The 25,612-nt window shown below is 42.2% G+C and overlaps 1 protein-coding gene across 6 annotated transcripts in view; it reads right to left on the bottom strand.

The window, feature by feature from the left end:
• The window catches only part of fred (friend of echinoid), a 123,133-nt gene that overhangs the window by 35,903 nt on the left and 61,618 nt on the right, over positions 1-25,612 (bottom strand). For all 6 annotated transcript variants that reach the window (XR_004469162.1, XR_004469163.1, XM_015180375.2 and 3 more), the window contains exon 3: positions 23,689-23,911. Coding sequence is in view for 4 of the 6 variants with exons in the window: in XM_015180375.2 (XP_015035861.2) it covers positions 23,689-23,911 (223 nt within the window). In the remaining 2 variants the exon portion in view is untranslated. The remainder of the gene's footprint in view (positions 1-23,688; positions 23,912-25,612) is intronic.

Here is a 25,612-nt window from a genome sequence, read left to right as displayed (position 1 = left end):
TCGTCCCTCAGTCGAAAAGAGGGAATTTCTAATGTGTATATAAGTGGCGCTGTCGCTGTCGCTGCCGCTGCCTGATGCTGCCACTGCCACAGTGCTCCACCTCCATTGTATGCCTCATATACTGCCCCATCTTCTGGTTCTTGTTCTTCCTCTTTTTGGGTTATTATGTTGCATCGTCGTCGCAGTCGCAGGACTTATGCAAAACAGTCGCAGAATTGTTATGCAAATTGTAGCCAATTACATGAGAATGCCTCCTGCCTCAATGAGTTGCAACAAGCGCCCAGTGTGTGTGTGTGTGTGTGGACTTGAGAGAGTCCTTCACAGAATGTATTGAACAATTACACTGACCTACATGTTCAAGGAAAGTAGATAAGCAGATGATGGAAACCATTTTGTTGATTGATTTTCCTAGTTTTTTCATACTTTAAATAAAACTCGAACTTTTTCCATAAATTTCATACCCCAACCTTGCGGAGCAGTGTAGCAGATGGCCACCGATGACGACCAGGAGTCGTCTGAACTTGGAAACTTCCCTGGATGCTGCCACTATCAATGGGTGGGGGCGGGGCAGGGGCAGGGGGAGGAGGAAAACCGGAGTCAATTGAGCAGGCCACTTGGCTTGTTAACGGTAACTAAAGCTCACTTTTCCTCCAAGAAAGCTCTATAGTTGGAAGAAGTATGATGGCGGGGGCCTGAGTCCGGGGGGAAGACACCGCCGTGGTGGTGGCTGATTATGCTATTATCGGTTTAGTATCGAAGTCTTATGGCTCTCGTCGTTGGTTACCCGCGTCTCATGTCTCATGTAATTCAATTTACCGAGACATCCCTCTCTCCTGCCATCGATTCGCATGCCAAGGAGTCGTCTTCGTCGTCGTCCTCGTCGTCGTCATCGTCTCATGAAAGTAATAAACTTTTCTTCGCCTTCTTTCTTTCTCTTGGGCGCTGAAGAAAGTTGCAAAGAAATTGAGGGAAGCTGAACGACACAAAAAAAAAAAAAATCCAAGGAAAATGTAAACGCGCCAAATTTGACGCGTGGCAAGGACTGCACGAGCGAGACCCCTCCTGAAACGATGTGCGTTATGTGCGGATAATTGACTTTTAAAATGTGTGTGCGATATCACAAGAACAACAGCAACAGGAAGAATGAATGAAGCAAGGACGAGGGAAAGGTCCTGACGTATAATTAAACGGCATATTGTCACGCATCCCTGAAGCTCCCAAAGAGAGGGAAAGTGAAAGAGCAAGGGTGTCGAATGTGTGTGCGTCGGCAGGGGTGCCATTCCGAAGGGGAAGAAAAGGATATATGTAGGGGGGTCTGGCAAGGACGTTCGCTACTGTTCGGACCATTAAATATTGTGTGCGTATTGCTCACTGTTTTGCACCCTTTGTTTCTGTTTAAACTTTTACTTTCTCCCGGGCAGACAATGAAGGGCAGTATTTACAGGGCTGGGGTGGGGAGGGGAGCGACTACCAGGTATTATTAGTTAAAAAGAATCTTTAATGAGTGCTGCAACTCGGATTATAACTGCACTAAGAACAGGACTAAGCTGTAAGGCAAAGCTCGAAAGATACTCAAGAGAAATGCAGTGCAGCTAAGTGTTTTAAAGATTTACGAAGTTCCTACGTTCTCCAGCGAAGTATAATAGCTCTAAGCGGGAGAGTAAAGATACTCAAGACATGTGCACTGGAGGCAATTAAAATAAGTTCAGAGAAATGGAAAGTTCTGCATCGGTATACTGTCTATGGTGGGATTTTCACAGCGGTTTCTACTTAGAGAGCTAAGATTTAAAAGTATTCTGATAATGTGCATCCTAAAGATACATATCAAAAGATATCATATCATAAAGATACAAATACTAGAAAATGCCAAAAAATACTAGAAAATAACAAACAATTTTTAGAAATACCAAAATACTACTAAAATACCAAATAGTCTAGATTAAATTTACTGAAATTTGGGGAATAATGCCAGAAAAATACTAGAAAAATATAAGATCAAAATATAGAACAATTTTAGTTTCAATACCAAAAAAATTAACAGAAGAAAAATTGATAAATCTTGAAAAGAAAAATAGAAAAAATTGAATAAACATACTAGAAAATTATAAGTTTATAGCAAATTACCAAAGAATAAATTATCACCAAGAAATCTTCGTGGAAAAATTCCCAAAAATGTTGCCCAAATTCTGGAAATAATACCAGAACTACACCAGTAAAATACTATACAAATAATAGTAGAAAAGCCAAGAAAACGTATGGCTTTAATACTTATACGTACATTTAAGGGAAATCCTGTGAAAGGAAGGGACAAAATATAGGATAAAAAGTATCTTAAGATTAATAGAGGTTTATTTCCCGCAGAAGTTTTAAGATAGAAAGTGGCATCAACAGAAGTTTTGGAATGAACTATTTTGAAGCACTATAAAACACTGAGATTTGTAAATATTTTGAAAAACAACAAACAACAGTGAAGTCTATTTGCACTGCCCCCAAATCTGCTTTCGTAACACGCGTGCCACCCTAGGTGGGGTGGGGGTGTGGCGTTCATCAAGTTATTCACACAATCTCCGTCAACTGAGTGACTCCCCCGAATGCCCCCCCCATTCGTGGCAGTTCCCGAATGGCAGTGCCAGTGACTTATTTATGCAAATGGCCATAACAAATGAGGCGGCGCATACACTCGACGCAACGCACCGCACCGCTCTGCTCTGCTCTGCTCTCTGTGTGGCATGGTCCAGAGATGGAGGAGTGGATAAGGGAGGGGCGTGCTGCTGCTGGTGGTAACCGCACAGTGGAAACGATTAATTTGGTGCCGGTTCAACTCCAAAACTCAAACGTTGTCCAACCAATTCCAAAAGGGTTGTCCAGCCCCCAGGGTCTGTCCAGGCGCCACTGCTGGACCCCTTGGTTGCATGCAACGCACAAGAGCATGTCTCAATCGTGCAGCCCGGAGGCAAGCCGCATCAGGCATCAGGCATCATGCAACGACAGCAGCAGAAACAGCTCATCAGTGGCAGCTAGAGGGGATTAGAGCACAGTGGGATGGCCTGCCGCCTCATTATTGAAACATGTTGCTAACATTTGTTATGCAAGGACGACATTCATGCTAAATGTGACTACTTCTGGGGGAGAGAGGAGATGCGTATGGGAATGCTGAATGGTGCAAGCTCATTGGACTAACATCCACTACCCGCTTTGTGCCTGTTGTGTACACGGTATTTTGTGCGGCACAAGGGTTTGCTGTGTTCGTGTAGATCCAGCCGTTTCTACTTTTGATGATAGACCTATGTAGGTCTAGGTCTGCATGGATATGCTACCTATAATAGTACTTGGGGGATGTCGTATTTAAGAGAAATAACCAATCAATAAAAATATCAGAAAATTACTGGAAGAAGTCTGGAAAAATACTAGTATAATATGATGCAAATACTAGAATAATACCATAACAGAAAAATATTAAAAAAGATCAGAAAGTATCAGGCTAATACTAGAAATAAATAAAATAAATACCAGAAAAATACCAAAGAATACACTTCAAGATTTAAAAAAATATAAAAAATACTGTACAAATTAGCAAAAATAAAGTAGAAAAATAACTGACTAATGAAGAAAAATACTTTAAAATACCAGAAAAAGTCGGGAAATATACCATACAAATACTACAACAAAATTATTACTACATTAGAAAAAAAGCAGAAGATAAACCGAAAGATACTTCAAAAATACCAGAAAATACTAAAATAGTTCTTAAAACATGTTAGGATAGTACTAGACTGATATTAGAAAAAGTATCAATACTACGTACTAGAATAAAACCATAAAATACTATAAAGTAGAAGAAATTATTAGAAAAATACTAAAACATATTAGGAAACTGATACTAGAAAAACTACCAGTATATAAACATGTACGAGTATCTCCTTATGTCTTCTACTGATTCTGCTGTTATGAGCGACTGGTGACTGCTTCATGTCCTGTCCAGTGTTTGCACTGCTCTTGTGCAAAATTTCTATAAATGGCTTGGCGTCCGCTATCCCTTCGGCAGCTCCTGATGGCCGCGGCTTTAACGAGCCAGGGCTGTCAGGTCCACCTACCTATACCGCTCCGGACAACTCTTATTGGCAATTTGATGCTGTCCGCCTCCACCGCACTCCACACTCTTTTTGGGGAATGGGGAGAGAGAGTGTGTCTATGGATGGATGTGTGTGTTGACTTTATCTGCTGTCCAAGCGACAGAGCACGGATTGGGAACTCATCCTGCAGCAGCAGCAGTGCCAGGAGGACCCAGGGCTTTCGTCTTTGTGCTTTTCAAATTCAATGCAATGCTCTGACAGGCAGCAGCGGCACACACACTACAGAGGAGGTGCACGGAGGAGCACGAAGGAGTGGAGTGTGCGCCAGTGTGGCCTTGCCAGCTAAACTATTTACCTTATGTGATGTTTGTTGTCGCCTTGGCTACAGTTGCCTCACAGTCTCTCCGTCTCCGTCTCCTTCGCTCGCTCGCTCCCTTTGTGTGTTCGCTCTTTAACGTTAACGGTAAATGTGTGCAAATGACAGCGATATGACAGGTCAAGGCAGTCATCCAAAGGGAGACAGCGACAGCCGGTAGAAAACGGTAGCAGCACTAACCTAACGGTACACGCAGACACACACACACACACACACACACACATATGAACATTATCCTTGGATCCTTGGCAAAGGTTTTAGTGTCACTGTCACCAGGTGTTGATAAGGGAAACGTGAAAGGTCCCCCAAAAGCACCGCCCCCACCCTCTCGAAGGTCAAAGTTATGGCTGATAATGGCACCGCCTCCCCCCCGCCACCCATATACCAGGCAATTTCTTAAAGGTTTCCACCTTTTTTGTTGGGTGTCATGTTTGCAGAATTGATTGGGGGCCTGCAATCAGGAGGCCTTGTACCTCTTGAAAGTTTTGCCTTCCAGCGCCCCGAAATTGTGGCCCCAATATTCCAATATTCCTTTCCTTAGTCCGCTCCCAAAACTGTGCCCCACGACTATTTATGACTGAAGGAAAACCAATTTGCATGAATCGAAATGAATATTTGAATATGCATTTGAAAGACAGGGCCAAAGGGATTTCGAAGCGTTTAATATTTAAAGCGTTTCCCTTGAGAGCGGGGGGACTACGTTTTTTTAAAAGACTTTTGGTGAAATATTTGCAATATTACGGGTAATGAAAAAGTATCTAAGGTATCTTACATCTCAGATAGCAGTTCCCCTGCATTACCATGCACCTTAAAGGGTTCATAAGGTAGCAGGAAAAACTTAAATTAGGAATTTTTTTTTAAATTTAAAATAATTTTTTTTAAATTCCTCTTTTCAATTCGTATAATTTAATTATATTCATTTTTTTACTTATATAATTATTTTAAATAATACAAAAAGAAATATATAAAAATTATTAAATATATTATATTATATTATACAAAAAAAAACAAGAACAAAATTAAATCAAAATATATTTTGAAAATTTCAGTAAAGATCCCTTAAAAAATCATTTTTAATTTCAATTTTATTAAAAGAACTTATAGAACTTATTAAAATATATAATTAAAAAAAATAATTTGTTCTTCTACACATTAAAAATTTACTTATTTTTGATTTCAGTGCAAAAATTGTAATAAAAAAAATCGTTAATTAATTTTGTATTTAATAATTTCTTTAATATCAAACATAATTCCCTCGATCGAGCACATGGCTAATAAATATTATTTATTTATGAGTCACTAATGGAAATTCGTGAAGATTCTTAAATTCAATTGAATAAAAGTCCTTTAAAATAATTTGAAAAACACTTCCCTAGTCCGAGTGCCGAAATAGAACATAATTCCATATAAATATTACCACGCCTCAAACCAAACGTCCATTTCCTTATGGCCACAATTGGATGAGCTGCTCCTAATCGCCCCTGTCTTCCGCCTCTTCCTTCAGTGTTTGTCCCTCTCTGGCGGACCGGAATTAATCCTGAGAAAATTTTGCAGAATTTTGCTCCCGTATTCAGGCGCACCAGGCATCCCGAATCAAAGTCAATTACATGACAAATGGATGCCAAAGAGTGGGAGGGGGGGGGGGGGGCGCTGGGGGGGGGGGGGGGAATTCCCATTGCAATTGTGTGGCGGGGCGGCAGAGGGAGGGGGGGCCCATAAGCCTGTTGAGTGCCTAAGTGAGATTGCATTTGTTTTGTTCTTCTACTGGAAAATTCTTTGGTTTATTTTCTTTGTTTGTTTGCGTTTTTCTTCGTTCTTTATTTTGGGTGGAGGCTGAAGCTGGGAGCTGGAAGTGGAAGCCATGTTTATTCATGGCAAAAAGAGGAAAACGAGAGAGAGAGGGACATGCTTAAAAGCCGCAATGACTCTTCATATTGACAATATTAAAGCAGAGGCCAGGAGAGGGAGAAAAGAACGAAAGAAATGGCTGGGCCATGCATCATCGTATGTCCACGAGAGAATCCCACAAGCAGCTGCCATCTGCTGCTGTCCAGCTTCCTGCAGAATGAGGGCTCTCTCTCTCTCTCTCTCTCTCTCTCGACTGTCACTGATTTCTCAATAGATTTCACAGAGAGCAATGTGCATAAATCATAACTTGGGGGGAGGGAGGCGCCGCTGCAGGGGGCACCAGCGTTAAGCAAAAGTCAAACCACTGACAGCTGCAGAGTGGGGAGTGGGTGGAGGGGGGTGGGGGTTGGCTCCAGGATAAGCGCAATTTTTGGGTGGTTTTCCCCTTTTTTTTTCGGTGCAGCAGCAGCTGCAACTGTGCTTGCGGCTTGGCATTTTTTTTGAAATATGTTTTTTTTTGTGGAGCCAAAAGGTATCCAAGTCTATGTGGAATGATATATGCATGTTCGTGGCTCACAGGGCACTGAAATGTTGAAGTGTTAAATCTCTTTTGGTTTATTGTTGGGATTTTGGGCAGAGGGGGGAGGGAGATCTCCGATATAAGCTCTAGAAATCAGCTCTGGAAAGGGTATTCAAACGATAGTTTCGAATCCCACTCTTCGGCTGCCCCATGGCTTCAAACTGACTTTTGAGCGCTCTCTTCTGGCGAGATCCTAAGGCCACCCCACAAAAATCGTCCACCCCAGAAATGTCCTTGTCTTTGGCGATATCCAATAAAAAAACAGCAGACGTTGCAGCAGTGGCATGCCCCACCCACAGTGCCGCAATCCTTGGCGCTGGCTCTAGCTTTTCTGCTGTGTCAAAATGACTGTGAAAAATAAATATGTTAATACGACACACAGTCGGCGCGTCTGGTCAGCAATGGAAACCCATCTACAAACAAAGGGAAAGTACTTTTGCACCCCCCATCCCCCACCCCAGGGGCGGGGGAAAGCCTTCTTCCTTCCTTTTGTTATAATTTGTGGCATGGACAAGGCCTAGAAGGAAATTGCAGCCAGAACGAAAGTGAGAACCTACATAATTTATGGGTCTCTCGCGTTGGTCTTCCACTCTTTGCCATCCTCCCTCCCCCCATGGGGGGTGGGGGTGGGGGATTTCTGCTATCCTTGAACTCCTGTTAATATTCTACCGCGCAGCTTATTTACGACCATACACATGCATGGCCATGGGAGCGGAGTGTGGGGAACATGCCCCAAAAACACACACACAGACACAGACAGAGACACAGAGATCTTTTGTGCGTGCACGAGTATGCGTTGTGGGGGACACTTTGCATTACTTGGCATAATTTTTGGGCCACTTTTTTCGACCGGGGTATATGGTGAATGGGGAGAGGTTTGTTTTCTATAGATAGAATTTCTATATAAAGTAGGGGCAAACTGGAACAAATACTACTTTTATAGAATACTCCTTCTTCCAGTAATACTTACAATCTTCCACAAAAATAGGGCTCCTCCGCCGGTCCAAGAATCCCATAATCCCCTAGTAGTATTTGCCATAAAACTAGCGATCGACTAGGTCTACTGCTCCTCTTTCATTGGTTCCCCCTCAAAGAAGGGACAACCCTTTTCCCATCGGAGTGTTCCCAGAGGCACTCGCACACACAGGACGCTAAGGACATCCTTTGAGTTGAACGCATTCACCTTGCTGGAGAGCGGTACCCATGGCGTGCGATGGGATCGGCGGCGCGGGAGTAGAACCAATGTCGACACTCTTCATCCACCCATTCGATGGAAATCAATAGCTTCCAAGAATTCCAAGGGCACATCATTCCGCCAATGGCTCCCTGGGTCTATCGAGGGACTTTGTGATCCGTTGCCAACACAAACCAGGACTAGCGACGTGTTTTGAGACCACTACGACATTCCAAAAGCGAATCACACAAATTTTGGGTATACAAAAATAAAAAATACATTTACAAAAGTCGGAAATTTTGTTGCTTTCACTCGAATCGCCACGAAACACAAACTAAAACTGAATAACGGATAGGGTACTGCTTATAGGAATCAAGGAAACAAATCCTAGAGGGGAAACAGTCGCAGCAAAGCCTACTAATACAGAGGCAGAATGGCAGAATTGAGTGCCTGGCAAGCCCGCTACAAAAGTGGAAGCGACAGTGTTGTTGCTTTTGTCCAAGCCGCAGAGACGAAGAGAGAGACGGAGATTGCAAAAGTTGTTTTTGCATCTAGCATTGGTTTCTGCACTCGGCTGATCTGTCGGCAGGCAGAGGGCGAAGCATTGCCTTCTCGTTCTCTCTACGAAGCATTGCTCTCGCTCGTTCTGCTTACGAAGCACTGCTCGCTCGTGGTCGTGGTTCTTCGTTGAGGGCAGAACTTTATCAACCTAAAACGGTGTCAATCTTTCATTCCTTCAATCGCCCTTCCCCCGAGAGAGCATTCGCTCGTCGTTGCACGCCGAAAAGAGTTCTCTTCAAGCATGTTCAACCAAGCTCAACAATGTTCTCTCTTGTTTTATGCTTCCTGCTGTCTCTTTCTTTCTTTTTCTTCTGTTTTTTATTTTGCATATTTTGCTTTTTGCTGCAGCAATTTTTGGCTTTTGTCTGCCTGTCGTCAGATGTTTTGTTGTTTTTATGCATAAATATGATGTTGATTTTTATGATTTCTATAATGTTTCATTATGTTGCGTTTTACGACGCAAGCGAGAGCCGAGCAATCCCTACACCCGCCCCTCCACCAACCCACGATCTCCACACATGTGGGGCATCCCCCCACAGAATATGGAGTAGATTTCGCTTCGTTTTTGGTTTAATTTATGGGCCTTTTGTTTACAGTTGCCAAAAGAGGAGTCGGTTGTGTGTGTGAGTGTGTGTGTGTGTGTGGGGTTTTGTTTGGCCTAGACCTCATATCCTATCTCCCCCAATCCCGCTTGACAGTGTAATGCTCACTCTCTTTGGGGGGTCCTGCAGCAGCAGGAGCAAGCCGCCTCTTCGCTTTACACGTTTTATGTGCGCTCAAAAGCCAATTTTGTAGAGATTTGCTTTTGGTCCAAAAACTTGCGGACCGGACCCATTATAAGCGCATAATCTTTTCGTAACACACACACAACAGAGGGCTAAAAATGAAATGGCTAAGCTCCTTCGTTCCAAGTCCTTAGCCCCCGTCAGGGGCTCCCTCGATGTTGTTAGATAATTTTTGACTTTTGCCGACCAGAAAAATACACATTTTTTTGGTACACACTGGAGTGCCTCTACCTTCTTTCTGGGAATTTTAAAGCCCACTTTCAGTTGCGACTTTCGGCCCCCAAGCTAATGGCCCAAAAACCAAAAACTCTGCTGCTGCCAGTAGCCGAATGTCTAATTTCTTTTGCTGCCGATTTTCCCTCTCACTTTTCGCTCTGTGCTTTCTTTTTTTTTTACCGAGGCAACGAAGCAACGCCTTACAAATGAGTTTTAGGCCACTGACAAGGCCACCCGTTGGGGGCGTGGCGGGCGGGATTCCGGGAGAAGGAGATCCCCCTCGTTGGTCGTTGAGTTCTATTGCCTGCTTTATGACAGTTTCATAGACTTTTTATGTTTATGCCGGAGCGTTTAGTGAGCGCAGCTGTTGCGCTCCAACTTCCACTTTGAGTTGTGTCCCACCCATCATCCGCCCCACCCACCGCCCAAAAGAACAAACGCCCAATGCTCTGCACTCTGCCCCTCTTCAGTGGCTTACTCTCGCTCTCGCTCTTTCTCCCTCTCTCTCTCTTTCAATGGCCTACTCTCTGTGTGTGTCTCTCTCCCTCTCTCTCGTTCAGCGCTTTATTTTAGCGTGATTACAGTGAAGCTTGGCTTGGAGGGACAGCTGTGTGAATGTCTCTAGAATACGCTCATTAGGAACTAGAGAATTTTAGTCGAAGGAAAATGGGAAGACTCTTTTGGAGCCAGTGAAAAAAGAATAAAACATAGTATCTTTGGCAAAGATCTCTCTTTCTGTCTCTCTCTCTCTCTATCCCTCTTTGGTGTAAAGTCCCTCCAGAAAGATCGAGAAGCTTGAAAGGAATAAAAGCCCTCCAAAGACTATTGATTTTCTCCAAAAACTTCTGTTTTTTGCCAAAAACTAAGAGAAAACAGAAATGTCAAGAATTTCAGAAAATTTCATCGTGTCTCTGTATTGCATTCCTGGAAATATTTGCATAAAAAGTGAAAAGTTCCATAAAGTATGGAATTTCTGAAAAATAGTATATATTTCCTAAAATAATTAGAGAATTTTAATGATCTTTAGCTTATTTTGTAAAGAATTAATGCCGCTAAAGAAATAAAGTATAAAAATATGGTCATGCCAAACAAAAAAACCTTTTTAAGAAATAATAAAAATCTGCACATTTGATACGAATAAAAAAGAAAAACCTACAAAAGCCCATGCAATACTTATGGCCTTATAACCTGTGAATTCCAAGTAAAAATTATTATTCTTTTAATAAGAAATTAAAAAAAAAATATTTTGGAGGTACGACAGTATTAGTAATTCTACGTTTGAGGATGGGATCTATTTATCCAACCTTACAACCTAATTTCTATCACTGTTTTTCAGTTTTCCTATAGTATTTTTCACCACGAATCTCCACTGTACCCCACAACCAAAACGAAACAAAACGAAACTCTGAGGCGTTGCTATATTTATATTTGCGTTTCTTATCTCCACGTAATTAAGGCAATGGCCAAGGAGCCACCAACTGCTGCAAGGCCTCCTTGGAGGCCGTTCCTTCTAATCATCATCATCATCGTCATACCCATGCCCTGTGCCCATGCCCCGTCCCCATGCCCCGTGCCCCATGCCCCATTATAGCCATCATCGACAAGCGTTGTCATCCCCTTAACCCTTGGCACAAGCAGGCCCATAGAATATGTTTTGGTGTGGGATTTTCGGTGGGGGGGGGGGGGGGAAACTATGTATTTCTTTCTGTTTCGGGGGGCCTCGCGGGAGCAATAATGTCTGTGGGCCCACGCCTGCCGCTGCCAGGGGGCCCCATGGGTTGCCGGGGGCAACAGCTGCTGCCGCCAGAGAACCCTCAAGGCTAAGCCGACCCCAACACCGCATTCATTGTTATTTTGTTGATGAGGAGTTCCGACAGATACACCGCCCGTCCCTCCCCACCACCCGATACGGGGAGAACTTCTCAACATTTTTGCACACCTGCGGCACGGCATGCTCATCAACTCAGAGCCCCAGAGGAGCAGCATCGGAAGGAGCCCTCGAGGAAGGTCCTGCGAGCAGCAGCCCCATTTGATCCCCGGGTTGAAAATCCACTGATTGGTAACAGGTTACCGGTTACCGGCTATCGGCTATCGGCTACCTGTCTTCGGATAAATGTTAACAGACTTTTCCCCCTTGTTGATTTTTCGCGTTGAATTTTTAATTGCTGCGGCAGCGCAAAAAGCTCAAATATTCCCTCGAAAATTACGTTACGACTTAAGCTGTCTGGGGCACAAAAAACCAGAAAAAAGGTATGAGACGAGTCTGCGGTATTCGGTGGCAGATTCTGTGGCGGGTTCACGAACCCCAAGCTCAGGCTCTGGTCTGTTTTCCATCAAATTTTAATTTTTATTCTTCGGGCAGCTGGCGGACGGGTGGGGGGGGGGGGGGGTTTCCTTGTTAATTTGGTGTCAGATGAAGTTTGCTTTTATTATTGGGGGATTTCTTAATCAAAGCGGATTTCAGCTTAAATTTGCATAAAAAATCTCTGAATTTGAGAATTAAATTTCCAAATCCTTAATTTGTGAATGTTCTTCATAAATTCCTAAAAAGCAATATCTTTTCTGAACCCAAATAAATTTTTAAAATAAATATCCCTAAATTTCTTGAATATTTAGTGGAATTTCAGTTTAAAGTTACATCAAAAAATTTCTGCATTTAAGAACTAAATTTTTAGATCCTTAATTCTGAATTTTTATATACTTTAATAATTCTCAATAAATTATTTCTTTTCTCGTAGCTTAAGTCCCAAAAAAAATTCTCAAGATGAATATCCTTAAATTTCCTTAATATTTAATGAAATTTCGGTTTAAATTTGGACACAAATCTCTGATTTTTTTTTGCTCTATTAATTAAAAATAAAGTAATATTTATTTGCTGCCTTAAATCCCCAAATAAATTTTAAAAATAAATATCATTACATTTTGTAATATTAAGTGGAATTTCGGTTTAAATTTGAATAAAAAAAACTGCACTTAAGAATTACATTTCTAGATCCCTAATTCATGATTTTTTTGTGCTTTGATAATTCCCAAAAAACTATATCTTTCCCTCCTCAAATCCCCAGATATATTCTTAAAATAAATATCCTTAAATTTCCTCAACATTTCATGGATTTTTTCCTTTAAAATTTAATGGACTTTTCAATCTGTGTAATTTGTAACCAGGCATCTATCTCCCTGCCTTTACTAAAATCCTAAATCCCTGCAGCATTTTAATGAGGGACACACACACAGGACACTCCCCTGCCACTCTGTTATCCTTCCTGGCAGCTCTATGGAGATGTTACTCTGTGATATTCTCGCACTTAATGAGCTTCACCCCTCATAAACTTTGGCCATAAACTATGCTTTTCCGCAGGACTTAAAGTTTTTCTTGCCTGGACATTAAAAAATCCCGGAACCGGGGATAACCGGGGAGCGTTAGGTCAGCGGCACATTAAATTTTTGTAGGCCCCAAACACACGCACACGCACACGCACATCCTTAAGCCAATTTTCGATAAGCTTTTTGCCCCACCTCCGCCCCCCCGAAACAATCTTCATTGTCTGTCAAACAACAAACAGCGACAGCAGCAATCGAGGAAGTGGGGAAAAAATATTTCTACATTAAAGGTGACATCGCCAGACTTTTGGGTAGTGATTCCTCATCCATTCCGAGAGAGCTACGCGGGTTTTCTGCGGGCCACTGGTGCTGCTCCTGGTGCTTGTGACAGCAGCAGCAGCGCCAAACAGGAAACAAACAAACAACGGCAGCAGCAATGCAAACAGAAGAACACAGCACAGCTGTATGATAGAACCGGGAGAAGGTCCTGAAGAGACAGATCGAGAGGGAGACGGAGGGAGAGGCAGTCGGTGGGGACAGTCCCTTCCCGGCATTTCAGGACAGTGCGTGTGTTTATTTTGTCGTAAATTGATTTTAACGGCGAATGACAAACAGCAAAAAAGAAGCGGCGGCGGCAGCGGCAGCGGCAGCGTAGCAGCAACCAGCAACAAAGTTGAGGCACGAACGCCATTTTGCGGCATTTAAAAATATATTTAACAAGAAGAAAATTCTAGATATTGAGCCCAACGAAGCTTCAGATGCACTTGAAGAGATTGAAATATTTTAAAGCCCAGAATACACAGAGATTATGATAATATTTCTATAGAAAAAGAATCGTTGAATGAATGAAATTACTTATAGAGGGTATCGCTTTGTGACTATACGAATTATAGTAGTATTTGAATTACTGTCCGAAAAAGTGCATATAAATTTGATATTTTTGTGGAAAATCTAGTTTTTTCAGAGGGTATTATGAGTCAGTTCTGTCCGTACTGCCTTCAACGGTTTTATTGTATTGCTTTTTAATTTCTCCTAGAGCTGGGAGCCTATAAAAAACGTATTATTATTTACAGTCCCTGTCACATGTCATTAAAAAATTAATATATTTATATATATTCTTGGCATAATTTAATCCTATATTATTAACAATTTTATTTTAATTTGTTTCATTTCTTTCTTTATTTAATTTTTATTTAAATTTGTATGTTTTTATTTATATTTTTATTGAATGTTTTATGTATTATTAAATTAATTTATTTGTAAATTTAAAGTATATTTATTTATATTTTTTTTTACACTTCATTTATTTTTTTCTTTTTATTTAAAATTTTGTTGTGTTTTTTTTTTTAAATTAATTAGTTTATATATTTTACCTATTTTTGTTTATTAATTCTTTTTTTTTTATTTTGTCCTATCAATTTTTTTATATTTTATTTCAATTGGATGCTGCAAAAATTCGTACTTTAAGATTTTAAAGATTCGTGTGTTTTTTTTTTATTTGCAAACATCTCACAAAAAAATCACAATACCCTCCAAAAAGGGTATTTTTAAACAAAAATTGAGCCTGAAAATGCGTCGCCGCATATTCATTTTCTGATTAGAAAAATTATTACATAAAATTTATGTTAGTTGCCAGGGCTGCAAGGACGTTGGACGGAAGGACGACCAAGTTTATGGAGGAAGATGCAGACAAGACATGTCTTCGGTGGCACAGGGGCTTCCTTTTCTTTTCTTTTCTTTTTTTTTTTTTTTTTTTTTTGGTGCCCACCAAAAAGGCTGTTAATGGCTTCCCTTCGGGGAGTTGTCGCTCACCATCTAAACTGTATTACGGCAGCCACAAAACACACAGAAAAGCAAACATCAGCGACAACAAGAGCAACAACGAGCTTAATAAATGTCGACACAAAAGGAAGAGGGAAGAAGGAAGAAGGAAGAAAGGAAGAAAGCGGAGAAGTGTCTTTCGTCTACCTTGCAACATGTAAAGCAGGTGTTTCCAAATCACTTACGTTGAAACATTCCCCAAAAACGAGAGCAGAGGAGGGGAGAGTGGAGTGGGGGGGAACATCCGGAAGGATGTGGGAACCCAAAGGATGCCACTGCCACTACCACCGCCTTTGGCGACAGTCTCGACAGCCAACAATAACAGCCAGCCAAATAATAAACAACAAATTTAGCAACATCAACTTTTCCACCCCCCCTCTCCACCACCCCCCACCCACGAGAAGTGCGCGCGCGACATTTTCATGCCACGCTTCCACGAAAAATCCCCAGCCACAAAACACAAATGCACTGCGGGGCGTATGCGTAATGTGCAGGAGGAAACATTTGGGGCAAAGACCAGCCAGTGGTATGGCGGGAAGGTCTTGGGGAAGTCGGAAGAAAGGGAACACAAGTATTTCTAATGTTTTAATTGGTTTAAAGGAAGGGAAAATGGGTAAAAGATTTACACGATTTACACACGAAAAGATCTCCCAAAGTGGTTCCCTATCCTTAGAATCACTGCTCAAAAGCTAGATAAAAGATACTACCCCCCCTTCCCAATGAAATCAAAGATATTTCAGGACTGGCTAGCATTCAGGCAGCTCACATTTCAATCCCTCGAAGAGCGGCCCAAAACATTCCTTCAACCACCCTCCAACCTCGTTGCACAGCCCCAATAACCGTTCACATTTCAACTAAAAATCAATCAGAAACGTTTAAAAATCAAAACAGCAAAACCCATTTGGTGGCACGCATTAAATGACTTTATGACCTGCGACCTACGACCTACGGCCCACAGAGATCTGTACAGATTTTACAGATTTGGCCACCAAATGCAATGGACACACACGACCAAGCCCCCTAAGCGCCCCAAAGCAGCCACCCAGCCCGCAAACACACAAAAGGCTTAGTGCCGCGCCATGTGGCACATAACCAGCAGCCACCGCTGGTGCGTGTGTGTGCGTGTATGCGAGTGTGGTTCTTGCCACTTGCCGCTGGGCGGGGGCCAGGGCCTTGGGTATTGCTGTTCTACTGCTGGTGGCGTTGCGTAAATTAATTTCAGTCGCTAAGCGTAATTTAAAGTTGGCTTAAGCCCGCAGACACATGTATACACGGGCATATGTAACCGCACAAACACACACAGACACACACACACCCACACGCATGGGACATAACATTCTGATATGTTTTAAATGGATATTACGACTAAACAGATACCTTTTACCGGGGATATCTCTGCCTACAAGGCTTTCGTCTTTGGTTTTTCATTGCCTTGGAGAGCTGAGTCGGTCCCCGAAAGCCAACAACAACACATGTACACAGAAAAGACTTCCTTATCGGTTTGGAGAATCTAATAAGATGTTGTATAGTCCTTGGGGTAGTCCATAGATGACTTCATAGAATGCCAGAGAACTTTTTTTCCCCATTACAAATTTTCTAGTCGCTGAGAATTTTCATAAATCGCTCGATATAGTGCCATTTCTCCATTGAAAATGTATCATGTGCATCTTTTAAATTTTGTATAAATATATTAGGGTTTTTCTTTAAGATTTTGGTCCTTATAAACCCCATAGCCAAAAAAAAATATATTAGAAAGATGAGTAATGCCCATAAATTCCTTTGGTACATTATATTATCAGACTGGATTTTGAACAGACTTTTTTAAAGATCTTTCAGGTTTGTTTTCAGAATTTTTTCGGTTTTTTCAGTATTTTTGTATAGGCTTTTTTCAGTTTTTTATTGGGTACAAAATCAGAGTACAATCACAACCAAATTTAAGAGCTATTGATGCAGATAAAAAGCCACCTTTCTGTGGATATTTTTGCTCGATAGAAAGCCCTTTCCTCGATTTGAAAGCCCTTGCCGCGAGTACCCTATATACCCCTGCTCAACCCCTCGTAAATTACAGGATACCAAAAGCCTGAGAACAGAAATAACAGAAATCTTAGGGACATCGCTCCTTTGGCTGCCTTTGGGTTTTGGTTAGCCGCGCGTTGGTTGACCCTCGACCTCCTCCCACTCCTCCCAGAAAATACGCAGGAATACAGGGTATGAGGAGAGGGGAGGGGAACGATGCAGGGGGCATGGGTTCATGGGTTCATGGGTTCTGCCTCCTGAGGTGCAGAGAGAGAGGTGTCCGACGACCACCCGTCGGATCGGTAATATGAAGTTCATAAAGTTGTGCGCTTCGCCTTCGAGGAGGCAAACCACCGAATGGCGAAAGCCGCCACCGGAAGTTGTCCGCTGTACGAAGTGCGACTTGTCAACGTGTACTTCCGGCCGCCGTTCTTCGCCCGCAATAACCGCAGAGAGGGAGAGCAGGAGCTGGAGCTGGAGCTGGAGCCATGGCCATGACACACAGGAAGCAGTTGGCCAGCGCCGCCTCCGCCCTCCATCTTTCAACCCAAAAACTTTATGAATAATTCAATTTAAATTCACTTTTTCTCCTTGTATTTAATGTTGTTGTCATTTTTGGGCTTACACTTTAAAGGCCCCGAAATGGGGATTAAAGGGAATGCAAGAGAAATCATTATCCAAGGGCCTAAGGAAGCTCCACACACGGTACTCCATTGGCAGATTTCCGGCTGAGTATTAGTAGGCTTTGCTTCGACTGAGAGAGATTTCTAAAGGCAGTGCCCTATCAGTTATTCAGTTTTAGTTTGTGTTTCGAGTGAAAGCAACAAAATTTCCGACTTTTGTGAATTTATTTTTTATTTTTTTATACCCAAAATTTGTGTGTATCGCTTTTGGAATGTCGTAGTGGTCTCAAAACACGTCGCTAGTCCTGGTTTGTGTTGGCAACGTATCACAAAGTCCCTCGATAGACCCAGGGAGCCATTGGCGGTATAATGTGCCATTGGAATTCTTGGAAGCTATTGATTTCCATCGAATGGGTGGATGAAGAGTGTCGACATTGGCTCTACTCCCGCGCCGCCGATCCCATCGCACGCCATGGGTACCGCTCTCCAGCAAGGTGAATGCGTTCAACTCAAAGGATGTCCTTACCGTCCTGTGTGTGCGAGTGCCTCAGAACCAATGAAAGACTAGGAGCAAACCATGTCGAGTCTCCTTTTTATGCCAGATCCTGCTCGGGGACTATGGGTTTCTAGTAGTCTTACTTTTGGGGAGAAATGTGAGTATTACTCGGCCTAATCGTTGCTCCTTCGACTACAGCAGTGTTGTCTGTTCCTATAGGTGCGTGTGACTCTTCGTTGGACATATTTTGTATTGAATTGTAATAAAAAGAACATTCTTAACAAAAAAACCCACTCATAGTGCTTTTCTCTCTGGTAAAGGCGATGTAACCAATTACAAAAGTCACTTCTTACACCCAAACCACTTGAGCAGCTAATTTCTGTTGGGAGATTCTATTGGGGGAATCAATCAGCCTTCAAAATGTCAACGTTCCATCACGTATCGAGGCCTAAGAACCAATGAATGAATGAATGAATGATGGATGGTTGGTTGGATGGGATTCGAGCCCTGGCCAATGTCCGATACATTGCTCTTATCTGCTCTTCCACTCCCCCGCCCGAGTTTTGTCATTTTTGATGACCTTAACAACCTCGAGTGCTGTCATCCCCCCCGCCTAACCCGCACCCACACCCACACCCACACCCGCATTTTGTAGGTCTGCTCTGCTCGGGCTGTTTGCTGAATGATATTGGAATTTTGTGTTGTTTAAGTGCCACAAACATTTCGACCAGGAACCCGCTGGAGTGTACGAAACAATCAAAAAATTTGCTTTTCACTGAGCAGATAGAGCAGAAAGCAGGCAAAAAGCAAGCAAAAAGCTGCCAAAAAGCATCCGCACAGGAGAGGCATTTTTCAATTGTGTTAAAAGAAAATTTAATATGAAACTCATGTTGTCTATCGATTTTTAATTTTGATTTGCTGCTACGGGTCGGCCATTTGGAGGGGAGGTTGGGGGGCTGGTCGCTGTTTTTTGGCCTCTTTGTTGTGGTTCTTCCTATCGTAACAAATTTTTCCATGGCAGGTCCCAGGGGAGGACCTGGAATGACATGGGGGGTGTGGGGTAGGTGGGGGGAATGGCTTAAATGGTTTCGAGTTTTTGATCTTTTTTTTTACGAGTTTTATTGGATTTTGCTGACTTTAAGAGGCAGTTATATGGGCTACTCTAAGCCAAGGAGATTCCATGAAAGTTAAGAGGATATGGCGTTTATATTTATGGTTGGGTAATCGAATCGAATTGCTGGAGTTTCGATGGAATTTTTAGGTGAAAAACAGTCTTTAAAAGGCAACTTTCTTTCAAGGTTTTGCGATTGATCGGGGTCACCAGAAACATTGAGCTGCTGTCATGGCATTGCGGTGCTTCATTGATGGGTGCTGTCCTGTTTTCTTGGGAGAGCATCTTTCTACCTCGAGAGCATCTCCAATACCATTCAAAAGTCTCTGTTGCAATTCCATGAAAATTGGACGGATATAGAAGGAAACTTATGGGAACTGATTTGATAATCGAATAAAATTGTGGGTATTTCGATGCAATTTGTAGAAGAAAAACAGTCTTTAAAAGGCAACTCTCTTTAAAGGTTTTGCGATCGATCGAGGTCACCCAAAACCTTGTTCCTCTTTCATGGGATCGGGGTCACCATTGGGATGATTCTTTTGATACTTTTCTCCACCACGAGAGCATCTCTTCTACTTTTCAAAGTCTTCAGCTTTCTGAGATTGCTCCATCAATGGGTGCTCTCCTGCTTTCTAGGGGTGATTCTTTTGATATTTTTTTCTACCTCGGAGACAGCCAACTCTCTTTAAAAGTTTGCGATTGATCGTGGTCACCAAAAACATTGTACTGCTGTGTTGGGATCGGGGCCACCATTGGGATGATTCTTTAGATACTATTCTCTGCCTGGAGAGCATCTCCCATACCAATCCAAAGCCTTCTTCCTTCAGGGATTGGGGTCACCATCTGCGGGTACCCCCCTGCTTTCTTGTGATGCCTCTTTCGATGCTATTCTCTGCCTCGCGAGCATCTCCTCTGGCAATCCAAGGCCTTCTGCTACAATACATTTCTGTGATGGATGTGGATGGCAATACTTTCAGCTATTTATGCAAAAGCAGCATGTTGTTATCAATGGGAATGGCTGGCTCTACCCTCAGCTGTGCTCTCTGCTCTGCTGCCATTTGCCGCTTTGAAGCGGGGAGGTCAACATTTAACCTTTACCTTGCCAACAGACATACATCAAAATATATAGATCAAATGCCAGCCTGCGCCTGACTTTTCAGCAGAGCCTCCTTGTGGAAATGGCAACACGTGTGTTGTTTCCGATTGGATGCATGCCCCGGAATGGTTGCCCGCGACATCTATCAGGGATATATGGAAATATCCCTGCCTACACTTATGCAAATTGAAATGCAAATAAGCCGTCCCCCAAACAGAGAGCCAGAGAGAGAGTCACTTCTTTTATTTGTTATCCTGTTTTGTAGTCCTGTGTTTTCTATATTTCTGTATTTGTTGTGGCGCACGCTTTATTGAATTCATTTAAAAAACAATTTATCTTTTTCTTTATTTTTTTTTCTGCCTTCTGCCTGCTGCTGTTTCTGGTTCTTTTTTTATACAAAAAAAATGCCAGCGAAAAGGTGACTTTTGAGAGCCGCAGCTGGAGATACCCTGGTAGATGGAAGATCATTTTAGCCCTGCAAAAACCTTCATACCCTCCTCGGAAAAAGCACAGGGAGAGCCAGAGGATAGCCCCATGGATGGTTTTTGATATAAAGACTAGTTCCATGTGATTCCACTGGCCTTTTTCTTTTGTCTAACATTCCAATTAGCCCTTTGTTTCGATGTCAATGCAAAACAGAAGCAAACCCTTCGTTGAAAGCGAAAAAAAAAAACGAAATGTTGTGCAGATTTTTACACCGTATCCTGGTGCTGGTCCTGCCTGCCCGGTCACGCCTTTTAAGGATCACAATTGCCTTTTGTCCGGCCGCCCTCCTCCTGTCAATGACTAAATGAATGGGGCTCTGAAAAAGGGCTAAAAAAAGAAGAGCAAGAACAAATCTGGTTGGCCTTTTAACAATCTACAACTTGACTGGGAAATTCTTTGCTTTTTCCCCCATTCTGCTGTTCTGCTGTTCAGAGTTTTAGAGTGCCTGAGACTAATGGCTAGTTAAGGTAGCACTTCTGTCTGGAGAAGCGAAACACTGCTTTAAGGCAAAGCGAAATGTTAGCAGGACTTTAATTGAACTCCTGCCGGAAAAAAAGTGGCAAAAAATCGAAGAAATGTGGGAGAAGTCCCAGAAATGTTGGAAAATTAGCAGGAAATAGTAGGAAATGCAGGAAAATTAGAACTTAAGGAAAGGTGTTCTATGTGGTTGAGTGTGTGAGAGGGAGAGGAGAGGAGTAAGAGCGGGGAAGGCCTTGCGTAACTACTGAAATTTCATTTGCTGGCCTTTTGGCAGAATATTTATTCGATCTGATTCAGATTCGGCAATCTGCTCGATATGGGCATTCTCTATGATTCTGCGCCTTACAAGGCTGTAAGGGAAAGGTTTTGAAACAAACTTGATTCTACTGTGATTTTCCTGCTTGCTCTAGCTCTTATAGTCTCTGAGATCTAAGCGCTCATCAAGACAGACAGACAAGACTATATCGACTCGACTATTGAAGCTCATTAAGAATATATGTATGTACTTGATGGGTTCGGCAATGCTTCTGTCTGGAAGCTAGTCACCATAAAGTGACTTCCAGAACTGTTTCCAGCTCCAAACCACATCTTCTGGGCACGCATCGGGATGAACCTCCTCATGACAGCCAAAGAAGACGAAGGCGATGATGAGGCCGCAGAGAAATCGCCTGATACGTCTCCATCAGTAAACTTCTACTTTGTTTTTCCTTTCTTAGGACCGACTTCTACGCTTCGCCAAAGATTGTTGGGTTCTCGGATCGTTCAGAGGCGAAGTATAGCCCAAAAGAGAATAGAAGTACCAATGCCACGAGTGCCCGTACCACGAAGCATCGAATGAAAACTAAAATAGTCTTTTTCCTGATGCAATTCCAGTATTTTATAGCCTTTGGCAATATATATCCAATAATACACATTTTTCCTTCACAAAATCCTTAAAAAATTGCAAAATTGATTCCTTTTCTTACAAAATGTTTAAAACTTTGAAAAAATATTAATAAAAAACACCTTCCAAGGCCCTGATGATAGATACAGTTTGTACATCGATCATTTCGGTATCCAAGAATAATCTACTGCCTCAAAAAGAGGTTTAAATTTTTCACAATTTTAATTTCTTTCTTAGATTTCTTCTTTCCCTGGATTTCAAATATTTCCTCTACATTTTCTTGAAATTTAAATGAGATTTGCTTGAAAATTGAAATGCCATCACAGCCCTGGTCTAATCGCCCATTTAGGCCCGCCGCTTTTCGCCCGCTTTTCGTTTGCTTTGGGCCATTAGCCGCATGCTTTTCCGAGTGTTGCACGCATAAATCAAGGAAATTGTTTAACGCGCGATTAGCAGCATTTTGTAATAATAATTCTTGTTGTATTTTCTCTGCCACTTAGGCCCTGATATATGCAGTACATAAATACATATATATATATATATGTACATATATTCCTGTTTATAGATCATTTATTTATTGCGCTTGTCGTCTGGTGGTTTGTCTGTCTCTAGGCCGTTGCGGCCCCTCTATGCGTTTCCCTTTGTGTGGCATGTATTTTGCATAGAGCGGCCTTGTTGAAAATTTTCCAAACGATTTACAGCATACGCCGCATTGAATGATTTTTACTCTCCTGCTTTCTCCCGGTTTTGTTGTACTTTTCTCGCCCTTTTTCTCTCGCCTTTTGTTGTACTCTTCCCCCCCTTTTTGCTGCTTATTCACGCTCAAAATGCTGGGGAAAATTATTATTATGATTAATAAATAAATATGCTGCCTGCCTGCAATATTCAAGGCATATTATCCGAAGTGTTCTAGAAGTGTTTTCCCTTTTAAAGCGGGCGAACGTTGCGTATACGCAATGTGTTACCAATAGCCGTACAATGGGCTGAATCGAGCTATTAGTGGCTAGAAAGGCGTGCATCCCAGTAGAAACGCCACCAACCGATGTACGCTGCTGCATGCCGCGTGATCTCCCACAAAATTTCGCTAATCTGCTTATTGATTAAACAATTTTCATAGATTTTTCTCATTAGCACAGTTTCGCACACAAAAAACTCTACCACGTTTTTTTTCCGACCATTGTCTGAGCGAATAATTTTCCTGTTTTTCCTGGCATAGAAAACTCTTGGCCAACAGCTGCGCTTGATGGGCGGCCGCCAGCCTCGACCCAGCGTCAAGGCTCAAGGGCTAATGAATTATCGTCCATGCCTTGATGAACATTTAATGATGTACAATGCTCATCGATGACATTGCGACGACGTTGTCGCTGGCAATTTTAATAAATTTAACAGTTGAACGCATCGCTTCGCCCATCACAAGAGACATCGAATGGGACTTGGATGCCGCGCATCTTTCATCTTTTTATCAATGAATATGTGAGGAGGGAGGCAGGGGAGGCCTACGGGCTATATGTCTGCTGAGTGTCGATGTCAGGCAGGCAATTAAATAAATGTCCTGGCTGGTTGCCTTAACCCGTTCTGCCTCTCGTCCTCCTCTGACAGCCATCAGCGTTGAATTTATGAGGCCGTCTGTGATTTATCAGTCCATTGAACACACACACAGTCCCCAGTCCATCCGTTCGACACAGGACATGGCCTGGGAGGGGGTGTGGGGGGACAGAGAGGAAGGACATCCATGCACTTACCGATAATTCGAATTGAGCTGCACATCGCCAATGGCCACGTTCTCGAACAATGTGGGACAACATGTCCATCGGGCCCAGTAGAAGGTGAAGTCAGTCGAATCGTAATGCTCGGTGAAACGGCACTTGAGCACCAGATCGACGCCTTCACGTGTATCCAGCGAATCATCGGCCCCGATCTGCTGCACCACTCCAATCATCAGACCAATCCAAAGCCAAAGTTTGCCTGCAAAAACGAAAGAACGAATTTTTTAACAATTGCATTTCACCAGGCGACATTTAATTAATACAGAAATACAGATCGAATCGAATCCCCCCCCCCCCAAACACACACACAGCGAGCGATTTTCCTAAACTGATTTGATTTATTTTTGTACCATTATTGCAGCACACAGACGAGGGTCTCTCTGTGGCTGGAATGAAAAATCAATACCAGCCAGAGAGCATACGCACAAATAGAGATACGTACTCGTAGAAATTGTAAATCTATACCACAAAAATGAATAATTCACATGCCACGGAAAACCCCCCTCCCCTTCCCCCTCCCCCTCACCCAAAAAAACACATGGCAGAGTGCCCAGTGGCCAGAGAATGTTGGGTGTTCTCGAAAAGCGTTTCTGCTAAATTTTAGATAGATTTTTGGAATAAAAAAGTTGTTGTTGAACAAATTTCTGACCAAAAAAAAAAGTTAAGCATGCCATAAATTTTAAAGCATGCTAAATATACCCCTGGGAGACCACAACAAGTGTAAACTAGAGATTAAATAAAAATTTGCTATTAAAAGAACACAATTTCCAAGAGAAATTCCAGTATTTTAATACACACCCCAAAAGCATGCTACACTTTTTGGGCTAATTTTACTCCAACTCTCCAACAGTCTATAAGTTTTTATAGAAGCTCGCAAAAACCGCATTTATCCGCCCCTCCGAAACTTGTAGCTTAGTAAATACTTAAATTATTAATCCCCCATTAAGTTTCATGGTATTTGCAATAGTTTCCGAATTACTTTTGCAGCGAAAATAATTGATATCAAATTTGTTTGCTTTCCGCTCTCTGGCTGAAAGGCAATGCAATGCAATCTCTATAGCGTTTTTATTATTGAGCCAATTGAAAGAGAAAGAGTTGATTTTGGTATGGCATTAAATTCAATTCTCTGCTCCAAAAGTATGCCATGAAAATCGTCTTAATTGCTGGCGAAATATTGAAGAAATAAGAGTTCCGTACCGCCACGGAAAACAATTCCAATCAAAAATTTTGCAGGCCAATTTGATACCCTTTAAAGGGGGAGAGAGGGTATGATGGTGGACCAGTGGACTTTAGGAAATATATCTTATGGGATTTGCCGCAAAAAGAAATTTTTGTTCTAAATATTTTCTTTAAAAAATTATAAAAATTTCTTGATATATTTGTAAAGGGTATCCCAGTGTTTGTTGCCCGCCAGCCCTTAAATTTTCTTCGTTTTTTGTGCATTTTTTGTAGTTGTTAAAATGAAACTTTGTGTGTGGTCGCTTTACAGTTGGAGCAGCACTGGTCAAATAAAACTAAGCACGCAGTTTAGTTGCCAAGTACCGTTAGTCCCAGTACATGTACATGTCTGTGTGTGTGTGTGTGTGTGTGTGTATACAGCTAAATGGAGCAAATGGTCGAGTGGAGTGGACCAGCAGCCATTGGGTCGAGTGGGCAGCCTTTTTGGTAGCTTGTTTGCACATCCAGCGCTTAGTTTTAATTTGTCTGCCTGCACAAGTTTTCAGTTTTTTTTCCGTGTATATATTTCTGGTTTTAATACCACTTCTCCTGCCACTCTTTTACTCCTACTCCTACTCCTTCCTATGGTTTCCATTGCTTTCTCTGCTTCAATTTTCATGTATTTTGTTCAGCGCAAATCTGTTTTTTGTGTGCCACATCTACCTCCACATCTACTAGTATA

Source organism: Drosophila pseudoobscura, chromosome 4, assembly GCF_009870125.1.
Source record: "Drosophila pseudoobscura strain MV-25-SWS-2005 chromosome 4, UCI_Dpse_MV25, whole genome shotgun sequence".
In the NCBI taxonomy this organism is placed as follows: Eukaryota; Metazoa; Arthropoda; class Insecta; order Diptera; family Drosophilidae; genus Drosophila; species Drosophila pseudoobscura.
The sequence above is the reverse complement of the archived record's forward strand: the minus strand, read 5'-3'. Positions and strand labels throughout refer to the sequence as shown.